This window comes from Polyergus mexicanus, unplaced genomic scaffold, assembly GCF_030449975.1.
Source record: "Polyergus mexicanus isolate NDT 795.1 unplaced genomic scaffold, iyPolMexi1.0 SCAF_7, whole genome shotgun sequence".
Classification (NCBI taxonomy): domain Eukaryota; kingdom Metazoa; phylum Arthropoda; class Insecta; order Hymenoptera; family Formicidae; genus Polyergus; species Polyergus mexicanus.
Window position 1 is genome coordinate 3,025,936 of NW_027223327.1, and position 27,013 is coordinate 3,052,948.

General features: G+C 30.4%; 3 protein-coding genes across 12 annotated transcripts in view; 1 reads left to right on the forward strand and 2 right to left on the reverse strand.

Annotated features, from left to right (window-relative positions):
- Nucleotides 1-4,952, forward strand: part of LOC138935208 (metabotropic glycine receptor) — a 91,558-nt gene extending 86,606 nt beyond the window's left edge. For 4 of the 6 annotated variants that reach the window (XM_070299651.1, XM_070299653.1, XM_070299652.1 and 1 more), the window contains 5 exons: nt 1,022-1,160; nt 2,254-2,359; nt 3,019-3,186; nt 3,691-3,934; nt 4,598-4,952. In XM_070299651.1, coding sequence (XP_070155752.1) covers nt 1,022-1,160; nt 2,254-2,359; nt 3,019-3,186; nt 3,691-3,934; nt 4,598-4,908 — 968 coding nt within the window. In that variant the 3' untranslated portion in view covers nt 4,909-4,952. Of the gene's footprint in view, nt 1-1,021; nt 1,161-2,253; nt 2,360-3,018; nt 3,187-3,690; nt 3,935-4,103; nt 4,162-4,564 lie in introns of all 6 variants that reach the window. The other 2 variants (XM_070299655.1, XM_070299656.1) reach the window with 2 other exon arrangements.
- A 7,879-nt stretch (nt 4,953-12,831) lies between these two features.
- On the reverse strand, nt 12,832-20,478 carry Hyccin (PI4KA lipid kinase complex subunit hyccin). Of its 3 annotated transcripts, none has more exons than XM_070298653.1 (9): nt 20,329-20,478; nt 19,792-19,926; nt 19,002-19,127; nt 18,600-18,817; nt 18,375-18,521; nt 18,051-18,181; nt 17,826-17,942; nt 16,398-16,893; nt 15,380-15,467 (listed from the first exon to the last, which is right to left on the reverse strand). In XM_070298653.1, coding segments are annotated over exons 1-9 (1,521 nt in total). In that variant the 3' UTR covers nt 15,380-15,466. The 3 variants fall into 3 exon arrangements, with proteins under 3 accessions (XP_070154753.1, XP_070154754.1, XP_070154755.1); XM_070298654.1 differs by lacking the exon at nt 15,380-15,467 and having other exon boundaries at nt 16,419-16,547; nt 16,648-16,893; XM_070298652.1 differs by lacking the exon at nt 16,398-16,893 and having other exon boundaries at nt 12,832-15,467.
- Nucleotides 20,479-20,831: 353 nt separating this feature from the next.
- LOC138934664 (uncharacterized aarF domain-containing protein kinase 5-like) lies at nt 20,832-26,363 on the reverse strand. Of its 3 annotated transcripts, none has more exons than XM_070298650.1 (11): nt 26,294-26,363; nt 25,587-25,798; nt 24,858-25,162; nt 24,352-24,477; nt 24,052-24,210; nt 23,809-23,940; nt 23,354-23,519; nt 22,979-23,149; nt 22,474-22,645; nt 22,203-22,376; nt 20,832-20,897 (listed from the first exon to the last, which is right to left on the reverse strand). In XM_070298650.1, the coding sequence occupies exons 2-11, from the start codon at nt 25,678-25,680 to the stop codon at nt 20,849-20,851; spliced, it is 1,548 nt and encodes a 515-aa protein (XP_070154751.1). In that variant the 5' UTR covers nt 25,681-25,798; nt 26,294-26,363; the 3' UTR covers nt 20,832-20,848. The 3 variants fall into 3 exon arrangements, with proteins under 3 accessions (XP_070154751.1, XP_070154750.1, XP_070154752.1); XM_070298649.1 differs by lacking the exon at nt 20,832-20,897 and adding an exon at nt 21,596-21,823 and having other exon boundaries at nt 26,294-26,362; XM_070298651.1 differs by lacking the exon at nt 20,832-20,897 and adding an exon at nt 21,598-21,823 and having other exon boundaries at nt 25,654-25,798; nt 26,294-26,359.
- Between the last annotated feature and the right edge of the window lie 650 nt (nt 26,364-27,013).

Below are 27,013 nucleotides of genomic sequence, written 5' to 3' on the forward strand. Positions count from 1 at the left end.
CAGGAAGAGGCGTCATGTATACGCGTTTCTTCTGATCGTATATAATCTCCAAAGAGAAACGGTTCGCAAAAATGATATAAATACGTGGTACTCCGATTATTAGCATTTTGTTTTTCGCACGTAATTTAATAAGAAGATTTTATGGATGTTTTGACTGTACAATAGTAGGAAAAAATTGTCAAAATTAAAAAAAAAAGAACATTTCTTCTTGATTATAAAAAAGAATTAAAGTATCACAAAATAATATGGTTTTTAACATCTTTGTAAAAGAAAATAATTGTAATTAATATTTTTTCTACCTCTTTATGACAAGAACTTTTGATCGTGAATACCTCCTAAAATCAACTGCAAGGAACAAAGAAAAACGAGTAATTTGAGAAAGAGAAAGATAATATTTTTCTACAATTTTTAGTAAATGCCTTTTAAACGAGTAAATGGATCTAAATCAAGTTTTACACAAATATTTATTAGAGTTTTCTTAATATATGTGAAAATTTTTATTTCGTTGGCAATGTTTCTTTCATTGTTTAATTTGTCAATTAGTACTATAATACATGATTTTCCATAAAAGTTAATAATAATTTTAAATTTCAATAATTTCTAAATCGTTAAGAGAATTGCGCTCGGATTTTGCACAGATACTCAGAAGAAATAGTAGGAAAGTCTACGAAATCTTTATGCTTCTATCAATATTTTGACATATGATACATACCGTCCTTAATTAGCCAAAAAATCGCGTGTGATTTTAAACGTTTAAGGATCCTTTCACGCGATTCAGATCTCATTGTGAATTCTTGGATCCTTTGATTTGTACGGAGTCGTAACTAGAGTGCATCGGCGTTCTCACTTTGATTTTTACATATATGCGTATATAAATTGGTAAACCGAGGACGGAAATTGAAATTCCAGCCATTGGGTACAAATAACGCCTAGCTACGGCTCTACGGATACTTTTTCGGGTAAAACACGGGAGGTTTACCGTTGTGAGACTAATGCGACTTGGAATTTCACGTGATTTCAGTCGAGGTGATGTTCCTCGTGTGGGGCATCCGCCTGTGCATCGTAGTAAGAAAAACTCCCTCGGAGTTTAACGAGAGTCGATTCATTTCAATGGCCATTTACAACGAATTTCTACTATCAGTCTTCCTCAACGTTTCAATGTAAGTTATAAGATCGCCTTTTTATACCACCGATTATTTAAAATGATCATCGATCACTCTCTTTCGATAAACGTTTATAAGACGAAATTATTCGCGTATCCGATATTTTGTGAATATTAAAAAATAATAATATTATATATTTTAATTATTTCTTTAATTATTTGAATTTGCAGCGCGCTTGAAAACACAACACGCAAAATAAAATTGATTTAAAAATAGAATTAAATAGAATTCTTGAAAATATATACATTTCAAGAGAGTTTAACTCTGAAATGCATAATATAAATTCATTTAAAGTAGTCCCTATTTTAAATGTAAATTTTATGTTAACGATTCTCTCTTTTCGGGAATAAATCACTTCAATTGCGATTTAACGATGGATTCTCTTTGACGAATTTATAATTGATATTTCTTCTAAGAGAATTTGATATTGATAGTTGATTACTGCGTGCGTGATTTTTAATGTTTATTATTCCATTATCCTGCGGCGATAAATTTTCAAATCGGGAATACAAGAGATCCTGACAGTACTAAGCGGGGGAAAACTGGCAAATAAGAATCAAGGCGCGATTATTGGGGCGTAAACTTTTTTTTTTTTTCTGTTGAATTTTAGTAATACATAAGCATTAAGAATGTACGTAACAGATCGTCTTTTAATCCATCGATGCGAATAAAAAATTTGCGCACCAATAACCTTAGCTCTTATCTGCTAGTTTCTCTTACTTAGTATTCCGAGCCTATTGCTGTTCGTTATTCAGAAGATTCTGTTTTCTTGCTACTCGAGCACTTTCTCTCTATCGAGGAATCTTTTTTATCGATTTTCTTGTAGAAGAAAAAGATATTTCCGAAATTCATTAAACGGGTGTCCGAACACGTTAAATATAGGAACGTCGCGATCTAATGTCAGGAATGCAATTTGAATATTTTCGAGCTCTGGAGAAAAGAAAAAAAAAAAAAGAAAGAAAGAAAAGAAAAGAAAAAATAACACGGAGGAGATCTGGGACAACTTACGGTATAGCACGGCTCGTTCTTACGTCACGATAACGCTTCGTGCGGCTAACAGCTCTGAATAATTTCTTTCCCGTTGCTGCAGGTTGTTCCTGCAATCGCCGGCCAATCCCGATTTATTGTACATCATATTTTTCTGCCATACCCAGCTTACCGTCACATTGCTGCTATGCCTGATATTCGGTAGTAAAGTAAGAAATATTATTTATATGCATTTACTATGACAATTGTGTTATATCTTTCGCTCCAACGCGCCCGCGTTTTTACTCGAAGATTTATTTTTTACATTTAAATATCTTCTCGATATCGTCAAATTTATTTTACGTATTAAATAATTTGTAAAAGAATGTTTTAAATTGGACTTTAGTATAACATATTTTAATGAATTTTTCTTTTTTCAACAAATTTGCAGGAGTCGTAATTTTTGAAATATTTAATTTAATATATCGGTTTATTTAAATAAAACTCTAAAAGGATAATAAAAATATTATTTTGGAGAATATTTTCAATTCCGTTTAAAATAAAGGAGAATAAAATAATATTATATTTATTTTGATTGCATAGAGATGCTCTGTAAATTTATTATATATATAGAGAATTATTCTCTTTATTTGACATTTGTTGTGACGGTATCGAGATTATCTCGCGGTGTCAGATGAAGCTGAGAGATACCATATATATAAAATTCGATCGGCAACAAGATGCGATTAAATCGGAAAGCGCGATTTCCATTTCGTTTTCCATTTACTTCAATCTCCCGCAAGATTACTGTAAATCCTCTCCTACTAGCCTGAATAGAAATCCCGATGGTGCGTAAGTTTGATTTTTACATACGTCGAATTTAACGAAGGCTTACGTGGTGTTCCGCGGCGGGGGGAAGGAGGAGACGATCGGCAAACTTTGCGGCGCGACTGGCAAATTCTTGGGGAAGAGCAGTCGTCCGCAGGGCACCAGTAACCAGACCAACTCTATATCGCTTCAGCAGGGTAATTTTGCCGAGGAGAGCGACTCCGCCACGGTAAGCCGAAATCGCCGGACTTACTAATCTCCGGAGAGTATAGCCTAAAGCCATAGCGCTTTCTCCTAGCTAAACATTATCTAGTATCTAGTAGATCTAGAGTGCGAATTTTTTTTTTTTTTTTTATTATTATTATATAGCTAGCTCAATCCCCTTTGCATAGTAAGAGCTAAAAATTGTTGAAGTCTTGAAGTTTTAGAAGAACGAGCGCAGTGTGTATTCTTTTTAAATCTTAAAACTTTAAGACTTTACAGTCTTGTAGTATCTTGGGATCTCATGGATTTCTTTAAGCTATAGAATCTTGAAAAAAATAAAAAAAACATTAAAATCTTAAAAATTTTGGGTTAAAAGTTTTAAAACCTGAAGAAAGTTCTTAAACCCTTAGAAATATTGTACAATACATATCTCGGAGGTCTTGGAATCTGATTTCTGGAATTTAAAAATTGTAATTTTTTAGCATCTTAAGTTAGATATAAGGTAAGGGTAAGGGATACTTATTTCCAGGAGGAATTTCGCCGTTTGCTCAACCAGTTAGAAGTCCTGAAGGAGAAGAACATTTTATTAGGGAATCAGGAGTTAGTCAGCAAGCTAGCGGCCATGCTAGACGCTTCAAATCGCATCGAAGCTCAAGTATCCACCATTCAAGCTATTTCGACTAGTATCATTCAGTCGAACGATCTCGATAAATCGACGAAGGAAACTAATCTTGGACAAGCTTGTCAAGGGTCTCAAGAGCAGGATCGATCAGGTATATAGAGAAAAGTTTACCCGCATGTTGAATTTTATGGCGAAAAATCAGATTGTGGAACATGTGCTGTAACCGTTTTTCGAGATTAACATGAAAATTTCCGCATTAGTCGGAAATAAAATTCTCGGCAAAAGATTCGAATTAAGGAAAAAACGAATTTATTTTATAGCTCGAAGCCAACAGTCGAAAATAAAATCAGAGACATTTTTTTGGTTTTGAAATAACAGGTGAATAAGAGACGCAATTTAAGAGAAAGAGAGAGAGAGAGATAAAAAAATCAGAAAAAAAATTCTATCAGAAAAGGGTATATTTTTACATTACTACATTTAAAGGTGAAAGTTAAAAGGCGCAAAAGAAAACGCTGGAAAGGAAACTGCTCCTGACGTATTGAAAGGCAAGAGAAAGAGGGAAAATAAATAACATTATAAAATAAACTTATCGAAAATTGCCCAATTCAGTTAGATCTTTTCTATAGAAATCGGAAATATCCGATTGGGTATATGGAAGTTTTATTTATTTATTCATCTCTCTCTTTTTCTTTCTCTCTCTTTCTCTCTCTCTCTCTCTCTCTCCCTCCTTTTCTGCGATCGTTTAGAATGATTTATTAATTTTGCGCTGCATCTCTCGTAGAATCTGCGAGCAGGTAATTCTACTTTTGTTTAGGAAACGATTTGCAGAATGAGAATCGATGTCGCGCGTGTATTGAAAGAAACGGACTCGGGAGAAAGAACAAGCAGGATCCATCGAAGGATAATGAGATGTCAGAATCGAAGAAAATCGACGAGGACGTCGCCGTGTCGACATCCTCGGAGCATGTCGTCGAGGAGGTCGACAGGGAAACGTGTCACGGGAGGGAAAGTAAAGAGGCCGATTTAAGGGACAAATCCAAGAGTAGATCCGGACACGCTAGAACACATGCCATAATTATCAACCTCGACGACAAGAGCAGATTTTCCGAGGAAGTTACCGTGTAACTCCATGGTTAAGTGAAAAATAAACAGCTAGAGCAAATGCAGTATTTCCGTTGTAATTGATTAAAATTCTCTTCTCCGTTTTCCATTACATGATTTCATCGCGCGAGTGACAGTTATTATGTGTCAATGTGACTGAAAGGTAAGATTGTCAAATTTTCGATCAAGTGTAATGATCTCAAATTTTGTGATAAAATTACATGTTACTTCCCCCGATTAGAATCAACAATCAATACAGAATTTCTTCTAATAAAATTAATTAAAATATTTTATTTATTATTACGAAGAGAATTTAATTTTATTTCTGAGAAGAATAAAAATTCTGATTTATTTTAATTCATAAAGTCACGCTACAAATAATTGAAACCAATACATGAAAAGCAGTTCTTTCCGGATTAAAATTGATTAAATAATCTCTCTCGACTTGAGCGTAATAATTAAGATAATAATTATTTCAAGGAGATATGAATTTTAATTATTGAAAAATATCTGGAGGGGACATTCTTCGAATTAATTACAAGGGCTGGTTTTAAATATAAAAAAAAGTTATTTAAGAGAATATGTACATCAGAGAATAAAAACATTATCCGTAAGAAAAGCGTGACACACATATCGATTTTTCATATCTTGATGATGTCGAATATTCGTGGAATAATGAAAAATTAATCCATTAGATTAATTACGACATTTGGCATTCTCGAGCAAAACTGATCGCATTCTAGTACGTCATTAACGAACCGTTCATTAACCCTTAGGGAGTAATTCGCCCTTTCCTGCGGCAAATCGATCTCGGGTCACGGGCTTTCCAAGATCAAAATATGCTTCGTCAGCATGTTCCGCGGATTACGAATAGCTTGCACCTGTAATTATGTATTAATGTAAAAGCAAATTAAGGAGTAACGCTCATTAATCCTTTCCAGCTTTCTGATGCCGTGGACGGTATCGTTAAAAATTTCAAACTATACAGATTCGCTTCCAAATTAATTTCGTAAGAGAACGCGTTAAATAATATAAATGTATAAGAGTAATATTGTGTCATATACAGTTATGTAAATACAAATGCATTATAGAAATCACATGTTATACGATGTTACATTATATATTGTATTATATTTATTATATATATATATATATATATATATATATATATATATATATTATCTTTTTATTTTGTATTATATTATATAATTATAATTAAAAAATATTAATATGAGGATAATTAAAGGAAAAATAAAAAGTTTTGCCGAAAAAAGATTTTTAGCCTTAAAAGGGAATAATTTTTAAGGCTGGCTTTATTTGACTGCAACAATCGTGTTAATTTTACGTGATGTGTGCGATCGTTGATGATGATTCGCTTGATAAATTTGAATATTTCTAGTCATTATATAATTGAAAAACTTTCGATCCGTGGCTAAATTTTAAATTCTTGAATTATTCGATCAAGGCATAAGTTTCATATTCCTCAACGCTCAAATAAACTAATTTTAGAAATTTAAGTAAGTTGTTTGCTCTTTAAGAATTTTTAAATTTTGATTCTCCGGATTCTTGAATTTTTTGAGTCATTAAACTTTTAAATCTTTATAGGACATTAATATTTTATTAATTAAATATTACTAATCTCTCTCTATATAATTTCTATGCAATATATATTAAACTACTTTTTATTAAATCTTGCAAAAATATTTAGATTTGTATAACATAACTTGTATAAATAATTATACAAAATAATTTGCTCGCGCATAAATTTTTTTTTGTGTGGTGTTTGGTGCATGTGTGTGTATGTGTGTATATGTGTGCCTATCGTGCGCTTTTGATACGAATATTACTTTAATAATTACCATCGTTAGCTTATTGCATATGTAGTTTAGGTAAACGCATTATATTATATAAGCAATTAAATACATAATTGATTAATCAAGGCGAAATTAATAGAATTTAAGCATGAATGACGGTTTTGCTGGAACGAACATATCGATGAAGGTGAGTGAAGATATGTTTTATAATTATTTTATAGATTGCATCATTAACTTCAAATTTGCATTAAAACCTATTGGTAGAAAATTATATTATATTATATTCTCAGAAATATATATAAATATATATTTCTGAGAAAATAATTTTTTAATCCGCGCTCCAAAAGCTACTCCAAAATCTAGCTTATTAAGCTAATAGCTCGTTATGAGAACCCCGAGAATCTTAGGATTAAGACTTGGATTAATTCCACAACTCTTTGACGAAAAGACGATCTCAATTAAATCTGTTCTCGTTAAATTTAGTATCGGATAATAAGAAGGAAAATCGGGGTAATAAAGATTTTCTTGTGTTTCAATCGCGAACGACTTTCGTGCGAGAAAGACGAGATTGTAAAAAGGGATCTTATCTCATCCCTCTCGCTTAATGAAACTTTTCAGCAGGTTTTCTCTTTCGAGATTGATGTAAATTCTTTTCTCCAGGGATTGGAAAAAAAAAACTAGTGAAAGCGGTGAATCCCTTCCTCTTTCTATTACTTTTCTTTCATACTAAATACTATACATATGTATGCTATATAAAACGAGACACTCAATCGCGCTATCATACCTTTTATCATTCCGTCGTTCTCACCAATTAGGTATTAGGTCCAATAAAGGATTTGCTCGGAAGGGGGGGGGGGGGAGGCGGGCGCGGTTTGATCGTTTGCCAACGCGGATGGGAAAAAGAAAGGAGCCGAAAGAAATTCGGAGCAGACGGTGCGGAAAGAAGAGGGGTTGAGGGTGGACGAAGCTTTGTACTTCCGGCGAAGTTACATTGAATTCACAGTCAGGTTCCTGCCTATTCTACGCCGGTGTCGGACAGAGTGTTTTACGGACCGCGACCGAAGAAAGGATTTGTGCACTTTCTCCGCTTCAATTGCCTCTCCTTCGCCCTCTCTTTCTCCTCCATTCGCCCACGGTAAAAAAAAAAAAAAAAAAAAACTCACGGGGATACGTGCCTTGCACAGTAGGTCGGGCTCCGATGACGAAGAAGGCCCGTCGTAGTTTCGTTATTGATTTCCAAGTAAGAATACGAGCGGATATCGCTCGCTCGTTGAATTATCGAGTGCCGAGGAAGGGTCTCTCGAGCTCTCGCTTCTGCGAGCCCTTCGTTAAGCGCGCGAGAGAATCGCCCCTTCCCCCGCCCTTTTGAATTGACTCAATCGGACGGGATTACTCGATTCGATTAACCCTTTGCCACCCGCGAAACGGCAGCATTGACAAATGTATATATATTCCTATCAATGATCAAATACAAATATATTCCCCTAATAAGGGTGCGGAGAAGAGATGAATTATTAAATCGTTCGCGTACTGAGAAAAGAAAAAGTTGTTAACTTGACTAAATGCGTTCAACTGATTACTATTTTTTTAATTTAAATATTTAAATACATCATGTTAAATTTAAAAGGTCGTATTTAATTTAAATATTTCAATATTTCAATTAAAGAAATAGTAATCAGCTGAACGCGTTTAGTCAAGTTAACAACTTTTTTCTCAGTGCATGGTTCGATTAAATGTTAAATCTTAAATGTTAAATGAGAACGTGGGATTGATTATAGCTCGCCATGAATATTTATTAATAATTATTCACTTATTAATATTTAATTATTTAATTATTAATAAAAGTAATAATTATGTTTCTTATAATTATCTTTTGATATACCTTATAGTACATTAATATTAGAAAATTAATTATCAAGATATTTTAATTATTATTATCAGAAAGATATTATATATTAACAGAAATTTGTTTATAAAAATTAATTATTAATTTAAAAAAAGTATTTTTAGCTTCACATTTAATTTTTAAAAAGCCTTCTGTTTCTCACGTTTGTTTCAATTGCAGGTAGCTTGTTGAGAGCAGATTTCGCAAGGTATCTGTTGTACAATACAAGCTTCGCGCCATCAATGGAGAAGCGTTACGAATTTGGTATAAGGGTTTATCATCGTGTTCAACGATATCGACAGAATTTTGCAGCAAAAAAATTGAAAAGAAAAATAAAAATCTGCTGACAGAATGTGTGACGGCGGCATATATAGAAACCGATGAATGGTTCTGATAATAGATTTGTTATATTGTAACCGCTTAAATCCGCCAACTAAAATGCTATAATAGCGTACCAATATTTTGACAGTAGATTCTATCAATATATCGCAGGGGATTGGACATTTCAACGCTGTGTCACATTAAACTCGTGTGTTCTCTGCCAATGTATGGTCTGACATAATATAACAACATATGACACAGTGATAAATTCTCTTCCTCGGGGATCGGAATTGTCAAAGAGCTGTCGCAACACGTATACGTGCCGATTTGCAGCGTTTCTTGTACTAAAAAAATCCGAGAGAGAAAGAAGAAAAAGAAAATTAAAAAAAAAAGAACTGTATACAATTAATTTGCGATTGCAAGGATTATAGATCGAGAATTAATTACCCTGTCAATTCTCTTTATCTCTAGTTTATCTAGAAAAATTAATTCAACGAATTATAAGAGACTAATTTTTAATTTTATAGATTGCAGGATTATAATATATATTTTTATCTTTTGTTTACAAACATCTTCCAGAGATTGCATCCAGATAGGAATGGGAAGAGAAGGACAATTGCAAGTTGCAGTTTCCCGATTTTCGCGCGAATGGAACATTCGTCGCTTCGCAAAATGCATTCTCATTAATTTTCCGAAATTTCCTCTATATCTCGGAGTTTGCGGATCGCCGCACGTCTCTCCTTCAGTCATTCTCCAGCGGCCCGAGAGTTCTCTGTTTAGTTCACGCGATTTGATTATCATTCCTCGCTCGCGGGAACGCGATGACGGCGATAAGCTCCGTCGCAAACGTACACATGCAGGGGTGGGCGAACAGGAGAAATTCTCTGGATTTTCCTCGAAGGGAGGGGAAGAAGGTGGTTGCATTATCAGAGCGGATTGATGCTCGCCGATGAAAAGGGAGGGAGAGGAGAGGTGGCTTAATATCCTGGGCTTTGGACGGAGTCTGATATTGATACGCGAGCGAGCGATCGTCGTCGAAGCGTGAGCGTAGCATGGTAATTCCAGAGAGGTCGGCGGCGGAATTCGTGAAGCTGCGCCGATATCACAATGCAACCCTTTGACGAGTGTTCGGAGCGCGATACCGAATAGAGGTCACACAAGTGCGCCCACACGAGTGCGCAAACACACACATGTAAATTCTGATATCTCTTTCCAGATGAAGGGAAGGATGCGACGTGCAATATCTCCAGATTCTCCTCTCCCTCGAAGAGAGTTATTACAGAATCTATATACGGAGAACTGTAAAGAATTGCATTCGAAAGTTGGATATACCATTTTCGGACAACTTAAACACCATTACAAACATACTTTTAAAAGTACGTGTTTGTCCAAAGAATTTAAAAGAATTCAACCTCCTTATCTCCCCCTTTATTAGATTTTGAAGATACAATAATAAAGTCAAATTATAAGAATTGTTGAATTGAAAAGATTGAAACTCTTGTAATTCATAAAGATATAATTAATAATAATAATAAGATATAATTAATTTAATTACGTAATGTCAATAATAGTAAGCATTAAATGAAAGCTGATTTTTTTTTTATTAACAGCTTTAATTTTTTCTTACCAAGAAATACGATTTATGAAAAATCTTATTGTAATTCTATATACAATTTAAGCTTTTTCAATTTAGCATTTTATGTCGGCTTATTGATCAGTATTATATGATTTTATAATAAAAGTTAACTTAAAAGTTAGAGAAAATTTTCAGTTTTTTGCAATTACGTAAATATCTAGATATCTCAAGCTTTGCAATGTTGTAAAGAGCAGGATATGTTTTTATCAGCGGAAAAATAATTTTATAAAGATATTAAATCCAATTTCATTATATTCAATAATGGCAGAGTCTTTTATATAGCAGAAGTCAAACAAAATTTTTCGACAAAGAGTAAAAGCAGCTAATCGATTGAAACCAAAAGCAAAAATTTGCTGAGTACAATTTCTCAGATAGCACACAATATTTATAAAATATGTATAAAATATTTCTAATAATTATTTGATTTTATAAATATTTTTGTGATTTTAGATTTAATAGATCATAAAGATTTGTCATAAATATCATAGAAATATTTATAAAAATATTGAGAAATATTTATTATAAAATATTACTATAAATATTTATTTTTTTCTTACCATAAATATTATATAACATATTTAGTTCATATTTTAATAAAATATATCGAATAAAGTTTTCATTTCTTCTCTTAATCTATACAAAATATGTATAAAATATTTATATAATATTTCAAAAAAATAAATAGTAAAATAATATTTATATTTATAAATATTGGGTGCTGTCTGGATTAATGATAAAATGATAACAGATATATGAAATAATTTTTGTAATTATTTGAATAACGTATTGCTCTACAATGCTATATAATGTTATTTATGGTACACTGATCTCTCTCTCTCTCTCTTTCTCTGTTAATTATTTATAGTAATTACTTCGAATATCTATTTCAGAAATCAAAGAATTTTATCAGATGAAAGAGCCACAGTGTATACTGTACGAGGCGATTGAAAAGAATATTTTGCATCTGTAAATGTCTCCAACGACCTAATATATGACGCACGTTTCCTGTAGCATGAAACTAATATTGTCGATTCGTCATGCTTGTGTCGCGACACATAACTGTATCATCTGTTAATAATCTATTCCCGATACGGCCGAAATTTCTGGCGTATTAATTGTCATCCCCAGATAATAATTGATATACGTCACGCTCAGTTCGCGCGTATTGTGTCATGTAGCGGTCGACATGCCCGCGTGCGGCATTGACAAGGGGATGATCCAATTTTTTGAAACGAATTGAAATTTGGTGATTGAAAGAAACGGTTATCGTAAAAATAGAATAAAAATTTAAAACTTGAAAAAGAGATTCCCTCTCGGAAAACAAAAATGCAAAGTTAGAAGTTAAACTCTCGTGAAAGTTAAATAATTTTTGAACGGATCGGTGGGGATTCGAAAAGAATTCAGAGAATTCTCGATGTTCTTGAGAATCCAAAGATATCGAGAAGTTTTAAATATAATGATTTTTACATATTATCTTATATATACGCTAGTATTCTCAGAGATTTGGATCTTTATATCTTCGGGGATTGAATTGGACGCTTGTCTTCTAATAATATCTATCACGTTAAATTTTTCTTTATTATCTCTTGCAGTCCTAAATTCAATAAATCTTTCAAACGTGATACAAAATGTGATAGTAAGAAATAAATAAATCGTCTGACAAAAGCTGGCACCGATGTGAATAGAATCAGGAGGAAAGATAGTACGATAATCCGTCCGTTTGTCTTCCTTAGCTGTCGTATAAAAGAGAGAGCTACTTATTTTCCTTTCGTGGTCAAATCGAGGATTTACAGTCACGAATTTGTAAAATTGATAGCGAATCTGAATCACAAATTTCATTTCATATTCTAAAAAGTACTTTGAGAATATCTCTCGATAATCACTATTGTCTAAAAATGGTTTGAATTTATTCGTATAAATAAAAAAAAATCTAAGAGAATCTAATCTTTAAAAAATTAAATATTTTTTAAACGCAGATTTCTCAAAAAAGATACAAAGATCCAATAATATCGCTCTAAAAATTAGGGAGCAAAATATAATACAATGAAAGGATTATATATCTCTTGGATAAATAAAAAAGAAAGGAACAAATTAATGTCTATTACACATATATATGGTAATCTATATCTACTGTGTGTGTAAAAATTTAATTTAAATAATATAAATGTAAAGATAATGGAGCAATAATCTGCATATATTTTTGCATAAAAATAATTAAATATGTCAATAATATATTGTATTTTAAAAGAAAATTTCTCAACTCTTTATTATATCGAATATAAGAAATGATTGTAAAGAGTCACATAAATAAAGTAATAATATTTCCATTTATCATTGTTACCATCAATCCTTTTTCGGATAACTTCAATGTATTTTTATAATCTATGTTACATTTTAATTAATACAATATAGGCCGTAAGGAAATTAAATTAATCAGTGAATTAAACATCGTATCGATTCCAATGTGCCCTATTCTCATAATAATATATTGTTTTACAGTTTGGAATAGTTAACCGACTTATTTTAACAAATGCAGTTTATGACATATGGTTCTTTATATTTGAGTTAAATATTTTCTTCTCTCCATTCTCTCTATACAGTTAATATTTTTTAATTATATATATTTACACATTGATATAGATTAATACAACTTTGTGTGCACTCAGAATGAACATAAAGAATTGGGAATTGAACATTGTATCCTTTGACAAACATGGAATCGACTTTTCCAAAATTATAAAAAAAAAAATTGATTAACGAACACACAATGTGTGTGATGTATCTTTTGTCTGTTCATCAACTTTGTATATATATTTGTACATCTGTACATCTGTACATTGCAAGGAGATATACATGCAAATTGGAAATTTTAGAACTATACATATTGCATCTCTCCAGGGACCATGGCTCTTTTTCGTTATTCTTTTTCATAATTTCTATGTCGCTGAATATATTGAGCTGAAAAGTTTAGAAAGTTGATTATATCTGATTGCAACCTGATCAAGCGCTTTCTGGAATTTAAATATAAATCGAGAGAGAGTGAGAGAGAGAGAGAGAGAGAGAGAGAGAGAGAGAAAGAGAGAGAGACACATGTAATAAAATATGATACAAAATCTCGAATTTTAAATTCGTTGAAGAACACTTCTGTGCTATTCTATTCCCAATTTTTTATACACAAATAGCATATTTTCTCGACTAGTTGATCGTTTTCAACGTGAATCAAGGTTCACGTAAGAATAAAATCTCTTATATTCAAGTTTCGCATAATTATTTCCAACAATTACATATATATAATATATATAAGATGTTTCAAAATCACCGAATGAATCTTTGAATAGTGGATTTTGTGGCCAAAATGTCGAGGTATCAATGATTTCCGAGTTAAATGATTGAAAAAAGGACTTGCAAAATAAATTTTATAGAATTAAAAAATTAATAAAACTACATTCTTTAGTTAATTTCGCATAAAGTTTTGGAGCATTTTGTATATATATACATATATGTGTGCATGTATACATCTATATACATAAATGTTTACAACTGTTTGCAAAAACAAATGATTCGTCACGAATTCTTAATATCATTTTGGAACAATTATGACAAAAATAATAGCAGATTTACATTATTCAACCCAGATATGCCTGATACTCTATATTTGTACAGATACATATTTATTGCGCTTAATAATTAAGCAACTTGCAATTTTATTTAGACATTCTTCCTCTTTTCCCTTCATCACAAATTTATTATCTACATATCTGGGACGATAAAGAAAGTTTCATCACAAGTGCATCAAGGCACATCTGGGTTAAACATAAATATATATTGATATTACATTGCATTGTGATAATACTTGTGTTTTCTGCATTATAATAATGATCTATAATTTCTAGAAGTGAAACTCGATAACCGTATCAGGATAAGGAAATTACAATACCATATATTCTGATGTATATTTATAAAATATATAGAATAAATTATAGAAATTTTTAATTACAAAAATTAGTCAATATGTACTAATATGAACAAAACACTAAACAATCATCCTTTAATTCATATTGTTCCCTCTCCCATTTGTTTAGATTTATCATGGAGATCAATAGAGTAATGGACTGAGACTAAGAGATTGCTACGTGTCAAGAAAAATATATGATTCCTATTCGAAATATTGCAATGCAATGGTAATGTACACGTATTATTATTGAAAAAATAGTGTATGTGATCTTAAATAATTCTAGGAAAAGGCAACATGTATACATTATACATGGATTTTATCAGATTTGCTAGTTGGAAGAGAACGACTTATTTGTTTAATGTGTTTTTTCAGCCCATTATTATTTATATGTATAACACTTTATATCCCTTATAGATTTTTATCGTCATTAAACAGAGCTAACTTGGATAGAAGAAGCTATACTAGACTCTGTTTCGTTATGTGATCTTAAATTGATAGAATTTTCCATACTACCATCGGTAACATCACTACTTAAGTGTGATGCCAGTCTCTCATTTTCAATCAATGCAACGTTTGAATCTATTATGATTGTATTGTTTTCTATACTGTTATTTTTCTTTCGGATCGCACATCCGTTAATATTTCCATCGACTTCCGCTTGTTGCTCACTAGTTAACATTGATAAACTTCCTTTAATGTTCTCCTTCAATATCGTTTGAGAACCAAGCTTCTTCTCCTTTTCCGACAAAACAATGTGAGTATTTTTCGTTATCTTCCCCTCTTTCTCTTTAGGTTTCTTGCCGAGTACAGGAAAATTTGTAATCTTTGAAGCAGTCTTTTGATCCTTTGATTGTCTCATGGAACCAATACGGCTCGGTTCTATTGTTGATTCTTGTTCCTCTGTGATTGATACCAAGTTACTTTTACCTTCTCCAATAGTTTCATCTTTTACAACTTGTATTGGTATGTCATCTGGGGACAAAAGAAAATTTTTATACAATATTGGTTTTTCTCTCTCTGTATCTATAAGTAAATAAAGTTTTACCGTCAAATTAGAGTTAACAATAATAAAAGCAATATTGAAAATTAACAAGCGTCTCTTAGATAGAGGCAACAAAACATATATATATATATATATATATATATATATATATATACATTCTACATAATGATTTATAAATTGCATATATCAGATATCTTATGTGTGACATAAATTTATGTGTGATTTATTTTATTAATAAAATTATATGTTTAAATAGCATATAAATTACATTACATGATAAAGGAACATGTATCTGTTTTCAACGAAAATGCATTGCAATATGTATGTAACAACCAATATCTCTTTTATTTTTTTTTAGTTATATGTTTATAATACATAGATATATCGTAAATTCGAGTGGAAAAGAATATTTACAGGAAGTGGAAAATATTAAAAATGTAAGATTTACATTTATGTAGAGAGAAAAATATATAATGCAGAAAACAAAAAAGAAAACTAATTGCACAAGTAACATTGAAACGAGAATAAGTGTGAGAAACAGATAAGAAATACAATTAGTAGAGGAAAAAAATACATCAAGTACATTTTTTAGTTAAGCAATATACTTGAATTTCTCGGTGCGGGAAGATAAATGTGCCGTGACGACATGCATATTTCCAGTCATGCGCTGGTTTCTGTTTAGATTTTGTTTTATGCGTATGTCTCATTATAGCTGGGAGTGATACTTCTGAAAGGAATACATCCACGTTCACATGGATTATTACAACTCAACGATTTGTTTTGCATGTGCTGCTAATGTGTATACTGAATGAAAACATAATGAACCATAAGTCTGACGAAGGATCATAGCGTGATGAGATTTACGCCATCCTACAGTGTTGTAACTGAAGTGATAATACCATATGTTTGATGATAGTGCGGCACTGGCGCAAAATTTGATCGATCTACTGTTGTTGCCTTCTGTATATACATTTTCCACTGATTCACGAATAATCTCGCCCAGAGCCTGCTCCTCTAACACGCTATACAGATGCGCATTAGCTGCCAATCTATCGTCGGAAAAAGTGGTATCGCACTTTACGTTATTATCTTTTCTATTTTTCTGACTGGCATCGTCAAGAGTCGTTTTCTTTAATTGTTGATCTTTACTCTTTTTAGGAGAGGACTTTATCGGCGAACTTTGATTGCTGCTGCATACACTTCCACATCTAGAACCCTCCGAGGAGGAAGATTGCGCCTTTCCCGTGCCCATATCCTTCTTATCGATCGTACTTGGAAGTGTGTGCTTCCAATGCCATGGACGACGTTTGCTGCTGCTAGATACTGCCGGTTGTTGTTGCTTCTCGACTTGACAATTGCTCAATTCGACCGCAAATAACTTCTCATCCAGATCGTCTAATGACATAGACGCGCAATCCACATTCTTTGGATTCTCTCGTTTTAACTTATTATATATATTTTAAAACTTTATCATGCGAATTCGTGCTTAGTCAATTTTTATTTTATTATTTGTATTTCATGATTTTGCGAGTTATCACAAACAAATCACGAAATACAGATAAGAGTGAGCGGGGTAAGAAGGGGGTATGTAAATAGTACATTGCACATTTACCCAAAAATGTGTGTGTATAGTTATTATATCAATATCTACTTGTTTGGGCAACTAATTCATTCTTGGGACAAAAAAGACATTTTAATTTAGCAATAATTTCATAAAACTTAGATAGGGATGTCACATGCAAACTTGGACCTAAGAATACTCGATACATTCATGTCCATGCATATCTGTTTCTGTGTATTAGTTATTGTATGTCTGTTGTGTAAAATAGTTAATATTCGGATACATAGTTAAAATTTTATCTATGGAAATTAGCTATTTTAATGGAAAACATAGCTTTGATGTTAATACTCTGTTAGTATTTAGCACCTTAATTCACCAAACATATTCGCCCATATATAAATTCGCGTAAAACACAATAATGACGTTTGGCTATGAAAATTAAATTTGTGTATGATTTCAAAGAAATTATATGGGAATGAATTTTTTTTAATACGAAAGACTTTTTCTCAAGATCTTTTCGCCAAGTGAAAAAATTAACACAAAAATAAACATAATTATATTATCCTGTATAATAAAAATTTAGATATAATTCACTTTTAAATATATATATATATAATATCAATTATGTATTTTCTCAAAGAGATATTACATTTTTTTTATTCTTCATTATTTTTACTCTTGCGAGATTTACTTTTTATCACATGTCGTCGTAAAAAGATTAATAGTTTATAGTAGATATAAACGCAATATAAGAATATACCCATACCTGGTAATTTCTTAGTACGAAAGGAAGCATTTGTGATCATAGACTTTGAAACGGTTGGTGTGGCAGTTGCCGGGGATAATGCAACGCTAATTCCAATTGGTCTATCGCTCGGTTGACCTAACAATAAGACACAGTAAAAGAGATTATAAAATATTTATCTTTATAATATGAATCTTATATTTAAATTAACGTCAAATTTAAGCTTAATCGTATGAAAATAATTACCTGATGCTCCAGAACTGGCAGAATTTCGTACAGCATTGGTAACCAACATTACATTTGGATATGCTTCATAACATGCTCTATTATGAATATCTTCTACAGCTTGATTTCCTATATACCAGCATTCGTTATACCTGCAAACCGAGATATTTACTGAAGAAATGTAATTCTATGTATGAAGATGCAGTATTAGCACAAATTAGTTTAAATGCTATGTTAAGTTTATATTTGTTAATATGTAATAAGACATGTAATAAGAAAAGTGTATGAAAAATAGATTGTGGAAAATTCTGTTGAATTCGCAATAATGCAAAACGCATTACATACATGGCAAAATATACAGCATGCAAGAATTCCAAGAGAAATTGGCTGGATACTGGTATACGTGGTAAAAGCCTTGGAACAAAGCTAGACTCACTGCCGTATGAAGAGCGTTGATGATGTCCTGGTTTCATGAAGCCTTGAGTGACAAGTCTATGCCAGAAATAAAATAAAAAATTAAAAGATGAAAATATAACAAGTTTAATATTTATGACTAAAAATTACACTTACTTTGTTGCAACCTTGCACAATTGTTCTAAAGCAAACTTATTGATATAACCAAGTTGTTGATTGTAGATAAAAAGCAGAGCTGTCATGACTTTTAATCTGTTTTGTGCATTCAATGTTTCTACTTGTTGCAATGGGCCCCAGCTCACAAGTTTTGAATTACACTCTTCAAAACGACGCACTGCACTTTCTGTTAGTGATGCTGGTGCTAAACTTGCAGGCTGTTTCAAAGAACATATGCTGTAGATAATTATCTAAGAAAATCTAGTAATTTGCAGTGGAATAATCTTAAATTAGAAATTAAATTTCTTATTGTTAGTACAAAAATTTCTTTAATATGATTATTCTACATTTTTGTTATTAATTTCTTGATCATTTTTATATATCTAGTATGTGTCAACATACCTCATGGTATATGGATAACATGGCAAGTGATGGTAATCTAAATGAGATTGCTTTTTGTTGTCCTGATTTATCGACCACTTCTAAATTATATAATCCAATTAATAGAGTCTCAAGGGAACGACAGCTCTGGAAATCAGATGTTATTAACAATTATATTATGTGTTTGAGACCAGAATGTATATAAAATTTAGAAAATACTCTCAGGAAATCATTTTTCACAAGAATTATAATAAAGTTAAAATCAATCTGACAGCTATACAAATAACCTTGCAATTTTATCATGCTACTATATAAGATAGTTAAATATAACACAAGATAGCAGATTTATTTGTCATGTAAATTACAAATGTCTTCCATTATATAACTTTATCTAAACACCAATTATATGCAATGATGATAAAACACAACAGACAAACAACACAGTTGATAAATAAATTGCACAGACTTCTATATATATATACTAGACTGTTAACCCAGCTATATCAAATATTATTCATTATATATATATTAAATTATATATATTTTAAGAACTGCTAGCAAATTAAAGTAGTGTTATTAACTCAACCTACACACATATATATATATATATATATATATATATATATATATATATATATATATATATATATTCTGCCTAATTGTAAATGGCTGCCCTGACTTTACCTATCACATTATTGTTAGCAATCTAATATATATATAAAAGTCTGTGATAAATTAATAGATTATTATTGTTATATATAGTATGTCATACATATACTCCTAATATTAATAATATATAGTATAATTTTACCTTAATATCACCATGTGCAGCAGAATTTAAATAAATATATATCAGCGTTGGTAGAAATTGTAGAGTGAACCTTTGTAATTCTATTTCTCGAGATCGATAAAAATTATATAACTGATTACATACTGTGTCCATCAACTGTAACAATAATTCAAAATTAGAGAAATATAATTAATCGGTCTTAAAAATAAATCTTTTATAATAATAATAATATGTATCCTTTTAACAAACGCTTATAAAATTGCTAACATATTTCACAGATCTTTATTATATTTAGAATTAATAATTAATTATAAATTATGAATACTTTATGAATAGTATTTATGTTTTCCTCATATATATTAATAAATATGACAGTTTCTGTATGTATAAATATAATGCACATATGATTGATATCTCTATTAATGATAAGAAACTGCACTTGATATCAAATATAATCACAATTTTCAGATAATATTAACTACATATATAATTCGTTTTAATTTTGCCGTAAACAATAGATAATTCAATTAAAAAGAAAAGAAACATTAATCTATATACCTCGCTGTATTTAGTGCGCTCTTCCAAAAGTACATAGAGCGCTCGTACGATCTCGTTATCCTGCGAAAGCGTGTTGGCAAACGTGTGAAGCTCGGACGGCGAGACGTCCTTGCAATCCGCCAGCCACTCGTTTATCAAACTCTCCGTCATCTTTTTCGCACGCTTTACGCCTTCGTCAATAAATCAGGATCTTATTGACGTCCCGGAAGCGCGGCTTCGATTTCCCCGATTCGCTTGCCGTCACCGTGACCGAGATCATCACACAGATTTATCGCGGAGTCGCATCGCCACGCGTACGGATACATCAAGGATAAGATATATCGGATGATATATCAGGCGAGAACAGCGGCTCCGATTACATGTCGCGTTACTTTCTTGTAACGCGAACTTACACGTTCGCCTCTCTTTTCTGACACGACCACGAGAAACGAGAAACGGTTTATCGCCAGTTATTGTCGCTGATCGCAACATCCACCAATGACGTTACGTGTCAGTCTGTCAGTCATCGCCTCGCGCAAGCTCAGATATATGTCACATACTGATTGGAAAAGATGCGTTCGAAAATCCACCTGTGGATAAGATAATTTTTGATTGACCAATCAAGATGAAAAGAGCAAAGATTTCTCCGTCTCGATTGATTAATTATAAATGCTATTTTACTTCAGCAAGAGTATTTTCGAATGCAACCCTGTAATTATCTGCTGGGGGAAATTTTTATCTAGTGAAATTTTTTTCGAGTGACCGACTGTCAGCGAGGGCTATTTAAATTCATGGAAGATGCGTGGTCGACTTTTTGATGTTTCTGAAATTAAGATCTGAAAGTTCCTCTCAGGAGCTCATATCGTGAGTACGGGCTTAGCAAACCCGAGGTACCCGAGCTATTATTAGTTTGATAGGCAGCCTTCAATAAATTTTTAACTATAGCGTAACTATAAGTAAGAAAAGAGCTCTAAATAGACACATAGGAAAGCATCTATTTTATCTATTTTCTTTTTTTAGGATACGAAGCTTTTTCTATCCTCAAAAAGCAACTTCTCCCACAATAGATCTTCTTTTAATAATTAAAATTTTTTATTATCTCAGTCTATTATGTATCTTTGTTGATGCAAGATAACAAGAAAGGAAAATTGTTAGTATACTTTATAGATCTATTGAATGTGAGTGATAATAACATCAATTAATTTAATTACTATATAACTTATTATATTAATTTAATATTGATACAAAAAATACAAAGAAGACATGGCTTTTGCTTCTTATCTTAAAATTCAATATAGTCACAATAAGAAACAGTGTAATAATGTTAATAACATTATTACAATGCATATTTTACAATCTGATGGCCTAATTATCAATGCATTAAATCCTATATTATAATATATAATTTTTTTAATTAAATTGCTACAATGTATGCAAAATTGATGTAACATTATAACCAAGTAATTTCAAAATAGTTAGATAAAGTTTAGTTATCCATTGTAGAAAATTGTTGCAGCTGAAAAAGATAAGAAGTGCAAAGTGTTGTTATATCACAGGAATATATCAAAATTAAACAAAGCATTTTCTATTTGATATTGTAGGAATCAGAGGTCTTGATATTAGAAATATATAAATAAATATCTATCCTTAATAATTTACTATATAATCGATTTCCTCTATTCTCTACTCTGTATATTTTCCATTATTCGAAATAAATTGTTTGTTCTAAATTAAAAAAGATTTTTCTCTTATTTGCTTTCTTGTTATGCATTGAAGAAAAATCATAGAATAGAAGAGAAATGTTTGTAAATTCTCAAAGATATTAGAATATCGAATATGATAGAATTCGATTGTATTATTTTTTTCATAAAAAAGATAATCATTAATTAACTTACAAAATATAAGTTTCGAATTTTATAACATTGCAGATGCCCGCGATATTTTTCTGAAAGGACCGTTTTGCAGTTTGATATTGATATTTCCCACGTGCCGCGATTCTTGCCATTATCCTATATCGATTGATAATATCCCCATGATCCTTGACAATAGCACGTACTGTGTTCAAGTTTCTAAGAAAATGAGATATTAAAGAAAATTTTAACAAATTTGAAATCATATATGAAATAAAGTGAAACGAAAAGATTGTATGAAATTATGTTATTTTACCTGATTACTAGCATCATACTCTTAGGCATCGCTTGCAATATAGCTGTTACTTTATCGAATCGCTCTTGTATCCGTCTTTTCATGTACTCGTCCAATGTCATGTTGTCTGGTAATGATGCGAATGAAATTTTGTACGGTGCTTGAGTTAACATTTCCACTAACAGTATATAATCTGAAATAACATATACCAAGAATATATATCTCAGAGAATGTAATTTCCAAAAATCAAATTTAAAAAACCAAAGATGCAGATGTTTTGAATAATTTAATATATTTAATATTTAAAAACATATGGAATTATCAATTGTATAAAATTTTAAGAATGAATTTTAAGAATGTGGTTGTATAGTATTTAAAGGTAAAACAATAAATAATTGCAAAAGTTCAGCAGATATACAATAAGCAAAAAGCAGATGTTATAAATTAAAAGATCATGACAGAGTTAAACTTTAACGTTGTATGTAATACAAATAGATATATTACAGAGAATAATTATTATACATACCTTTTACATTCAAATCATTGGCAAGAGTTTTCAAGGAACTTTCATTTCTCAAAACTAACGATTCCCATAAGTTGCATAAGATATGTCTCGTCTTCTCTGACATGCGTTCGTACAAGCCATGATCTAGTAGCACTACTTGCGCTTTTCCGTCCTTCCCCTTCCTTACCAGAACTATGCGAATCAAGATTGATGTTGATATATATCATATTTTTTATTATTTAACCTCCTAGCACCTCACTGCAGCTATATTGAATTATAAAGTCTACAGTACTAATGAATAAGGAATCTTACGCCTTATAATATTGCAAACCATCTTTTTTTTATGAAAAAATATCGTTTTTTTTTTTAATATATTATTAGATAAAAAAATAATACCATTTCCTGGATGTGGATCAGCATGTACAAATCCTGTGTGGAATATTTGTTCTGCCATTAAAGTAACCAGTTTTTTATCGACATCCGAAATGTTTAATCCTTGAGCCTTAATTCCTTCCACATCAGTGATTTTAACACCATCAATCCATTCAGTTGTAAGAATTCTCTAAAATACAGTTAGAAAAGAAGGAACTTAGGAATTAAATAAGATAAATAATAAATTTATATTTCTGAAAATCTAAGAATTATAAAAATGAGTAGATAGATAAAATGGACTTCCACATTGTAACTATAAAGTTATAATAATTGACAAATTAAAAAAATATTTAAAAATATAATTAAATGATACATTAGCATGTGATTTGAAAGATACATTAAAGATAATAAAAAGTTAAATGTTAATTGAAGGAAATGTAACTTATATATAGAAATGTGCCTAAACGAAAGTAACATACCTTACTACTAAGATTCCAATAAATTTTTGGTACATATGCATATTCAAATTTTTTCAAATCTTTAGCACATTGCTCTCCATTTTTTCCTTCATTCTCAAAATCCAACTCCATGTGCAATCTGTCAATGACCTCCTATAAAAATAAATAATTTTTTACAATAACAGAAAGATTTCACAAAATTTGATAAATAGCAAAGACAGTTAATAAAAATGTAACGTTTGTAAATTGTAAATATATACTTACATCAAGTACCCAATGCAAATCGAATTTGGGATGTATAATGGTAATAGCTTTTAATAAATAAACCATTCCCTTCAAATCAGATGTGAATCGGTCTTGAAGATCAATATATTGTACTTTGATAGCCACTTTATCTCCATTTAGAGTTACGCCTTTGTACACCTATTTAAAAGTGAAATTAATAAAAAGTAGATCAACAGTGAAAAAAACATTTTTATAACAATTTTATAAAAATCATTTTTTGTAATAGAATATATAATTTTGAAAAAAGGAAATTCTGTATATATATTATATTTTTAATACCTGAGCTAAACTAGCAGCTGCAACTGGCTTGGATTCAATTTCGCGCAACATTTCCCCAGGTTTTTTTCCAAAATCTTGTAAAAATATTTCTTCCATTTCACCTTTTTCTCGGATTAAACATTTGTCCTTGATAAGCATACCAAGAAACAAAAATTTTCATTACTTGATTATAATAATATAATATTCATAATAAAATAGTTGCAACTATTTTATACAAGAAAATTTAAAGATTGAAATTATAGAAATTATGGTAAAAAATTTCTTTCCCAAAAGTTTCATTAAAATATTTCATTAAAAAATATATTCTATTTTATATTATTATATGTTGCTATAGAGATAATATGTCTTATTGAAATCTCTAAATATTTATAATACATGGGATATGTGGTAAGCTATATAAGAATGTTTATTACAAAATATTATTTTAGCAAGTTGTAATGTAAATTCGAATTGAATATTAAAATTTGAAATTATCGAGAGATCATGAGATATCTGTAAAAGTGTACCTGTAATACTGACAAACTTTCGATATATTCTTTTGGTAAAATATGATTAATTGCCGCTAAGCCTTGTCCAAGTTTTACATAAATTCCACCGTTTTGCAAACATCCCTGAACGATCCGATTGGCGCATCTTCGATGAATTTCCGTTTCTGTGTAGCCTATTAAGGGAGCAATCAAATAATCCATAGATATTATCACACCAATTTTCAGTGATCTTGTAAATCTGATACAACTTCCTGCAACGCTCTTTACAACTTTTTTTCTCTTTTGAGGTAGAAAAGTATAACTAATGCTTAACAGTGCCACTCCTGCAATGATCAACAATAGTCATTCATAAATAATTATTTATCTATTTTGTAGTGATCAAAATTGATTAAGTAATGTTTTTAGAAAAATATAAAAATTTATATTACATAAAGTGTACAAATAGAGAATAAGAGATGAAGTTTTAAAAAAATTACTTATATTTTTCTTCATGAATATTAAATTTAAGAACACTAAATAGTGATTTTTATTTATTTATCAATTTTTAGTAAAAAGTACATGAAAATACAGGAATTTAATTTTTTACTTATAAAATTAAATAGAAAATTTAACATTTACGCAGACATCTAAAGAATCATCAGTAATTAAATTTTCATTAAAGATATAACATATTGCGATAATAAAATTTATGTTATAAATATATATGTATATTACATTAAGTTACTTTAATAAGAACATATAACTTACCTGTACCAACATATTTGAAGCTTTTGGAAAATAATTTACGAGTTGCAAAATAATTATTTGGACTTACATGGCGCAACAATCCTGTTCGCAACATTGTTAGCAATTGATCAAATGTGTTCTCTTTTTTTTTTTACAAGTATACAAATGTGAGCAGTTATTTGAATAGCACAAATTTATTATTTTTATTTATATCCTCAATGCTCTTGAAAATCCTATATAAATATATTTAATAAAATATATTAATAAATATTATATATATATACTCTATGTAATTTTCTATAAATATAATTCAATTCTATGTATATGTGCATGTTATGTATGTGTGTAAAATATTGTTGGTATAATATACTGTGAACATTTTGGTTACTGAAGTATTCTCATTAAAATCATCCATAAGTATACTTTTCTTGCATTTTCAATTTTCTATTTGTTGTATACGTATATTTGAGTGGTAGAGCTAGTATTGATTTTTAATTATAATTTTTAATAAAATTCTTTTTTTCTATTTATATGGGACTTCTTCTTTTTGTTAGTTATAAGTCAAAAATACAACAGGTACTACACACACACACAACAGATTTGCAAAGTATCGTATGAATATTATAAAAACTGTGAACGTGATTGTATTTAAAAAGTGTGTGCTGAAATAAAAAATATAATAAATATAAACCCCAGACATTGATTTTATATATAAAAAAGGTTCGCACTTTATGTTTTTACCGAAATTTTAACAATTTTTTCGTTAAATCTCCATCTCCAGAATATGTCACAAATAAATCTTTTTTATTATATCGCGTTATTATTTGCGCTGATAACAAATTATGTAAATTTTTAATCATGATAAGAAGAGCTAAAACATAGACATAGTGTATCTATATAGATATACTAAGTTTATGGCTAAAACCGCTGAGTACGCAATCAGCTGATTGCTGTTTTGCTAATCAGCTGATCGATGCGCAGTCGCGAAGGAGAAAGACAGAAGGGACACAAATATTTTCTCTCCTTTTTTACTTGATCTTGTCCCATTAAAGCAACATAATTATATATAAATTTTATCTATAATTATCTATAAATATCTATAAATATCTATTCTATAATAAAATAATAATATAAAGTTTTAAACCAAGTATATTTTTAATAAAATTTTTCTAATAAACTTTAAATTGAAACAATTTGATTTTATGCATTAAAATTAACAAAAAATTTGTTTTTTATTATATGAGAGAATTTATTGTTTATGTGTGTGTGTGTGTGTGAGAAAGAGAGAGAGAGAACTGCTAGAGATATTCATAAATCAGAGAACCAGTTCAAGAATTTAAAATTTATATGTGATGTATACAATATACATATTTAAAATTTATATGTGATGTATACAATAAAATAATGGGTTAAAAAATAAATAATACATTACCAAAGATATTTGTTCA

Excerpts from the sequence above, each read along its gene's own strand:
- LOC138934664 (XM_070298649.1), bottom strand. The coding sequence starts at position 25,680 with ATGTTGCGAACAGGATTGTTGCGCCATGTAAGTCCAAATAATTATTTT. Across the intron at positions 23,941-24,051 it reads ATTTGCATTGGGTACTTGAT|GAGGTCATTGACAGATTGCA; the intron begins GTAAGTATATAT and ends TTATTTTTATAG. Across the intron at positions 22,646-22,978 it reads CAATGATTTGAATGTAAAAG|ATTATATACTGTTAGTGGAA; the intron begins GTATGTATAATA and ends ATGTTATTTCAG.
- Hyccin (XM_070298652.1), bottom strand. The coding sequence starts at position 20,478 with ATGACGGAGAGTTTGATAAACGAGTGGCTGGCGGATTGCAAGGACGTC. Across the intron at positions 18,182-18,374 it reads CATGCTGTATATTTTGCCAT|GTATAACGAATGCTGGTATA; the intron begins GTATGTAATGCG and ends CTCGGTTTGCAG. Across the intron at positions 15,468-17,825 it reads TCGTACTAAGAAATTACCAG|ATGACATACCAATACAAGTT; the intron begins GTATGGGTATAT and ends TTTTGTCCCCAG.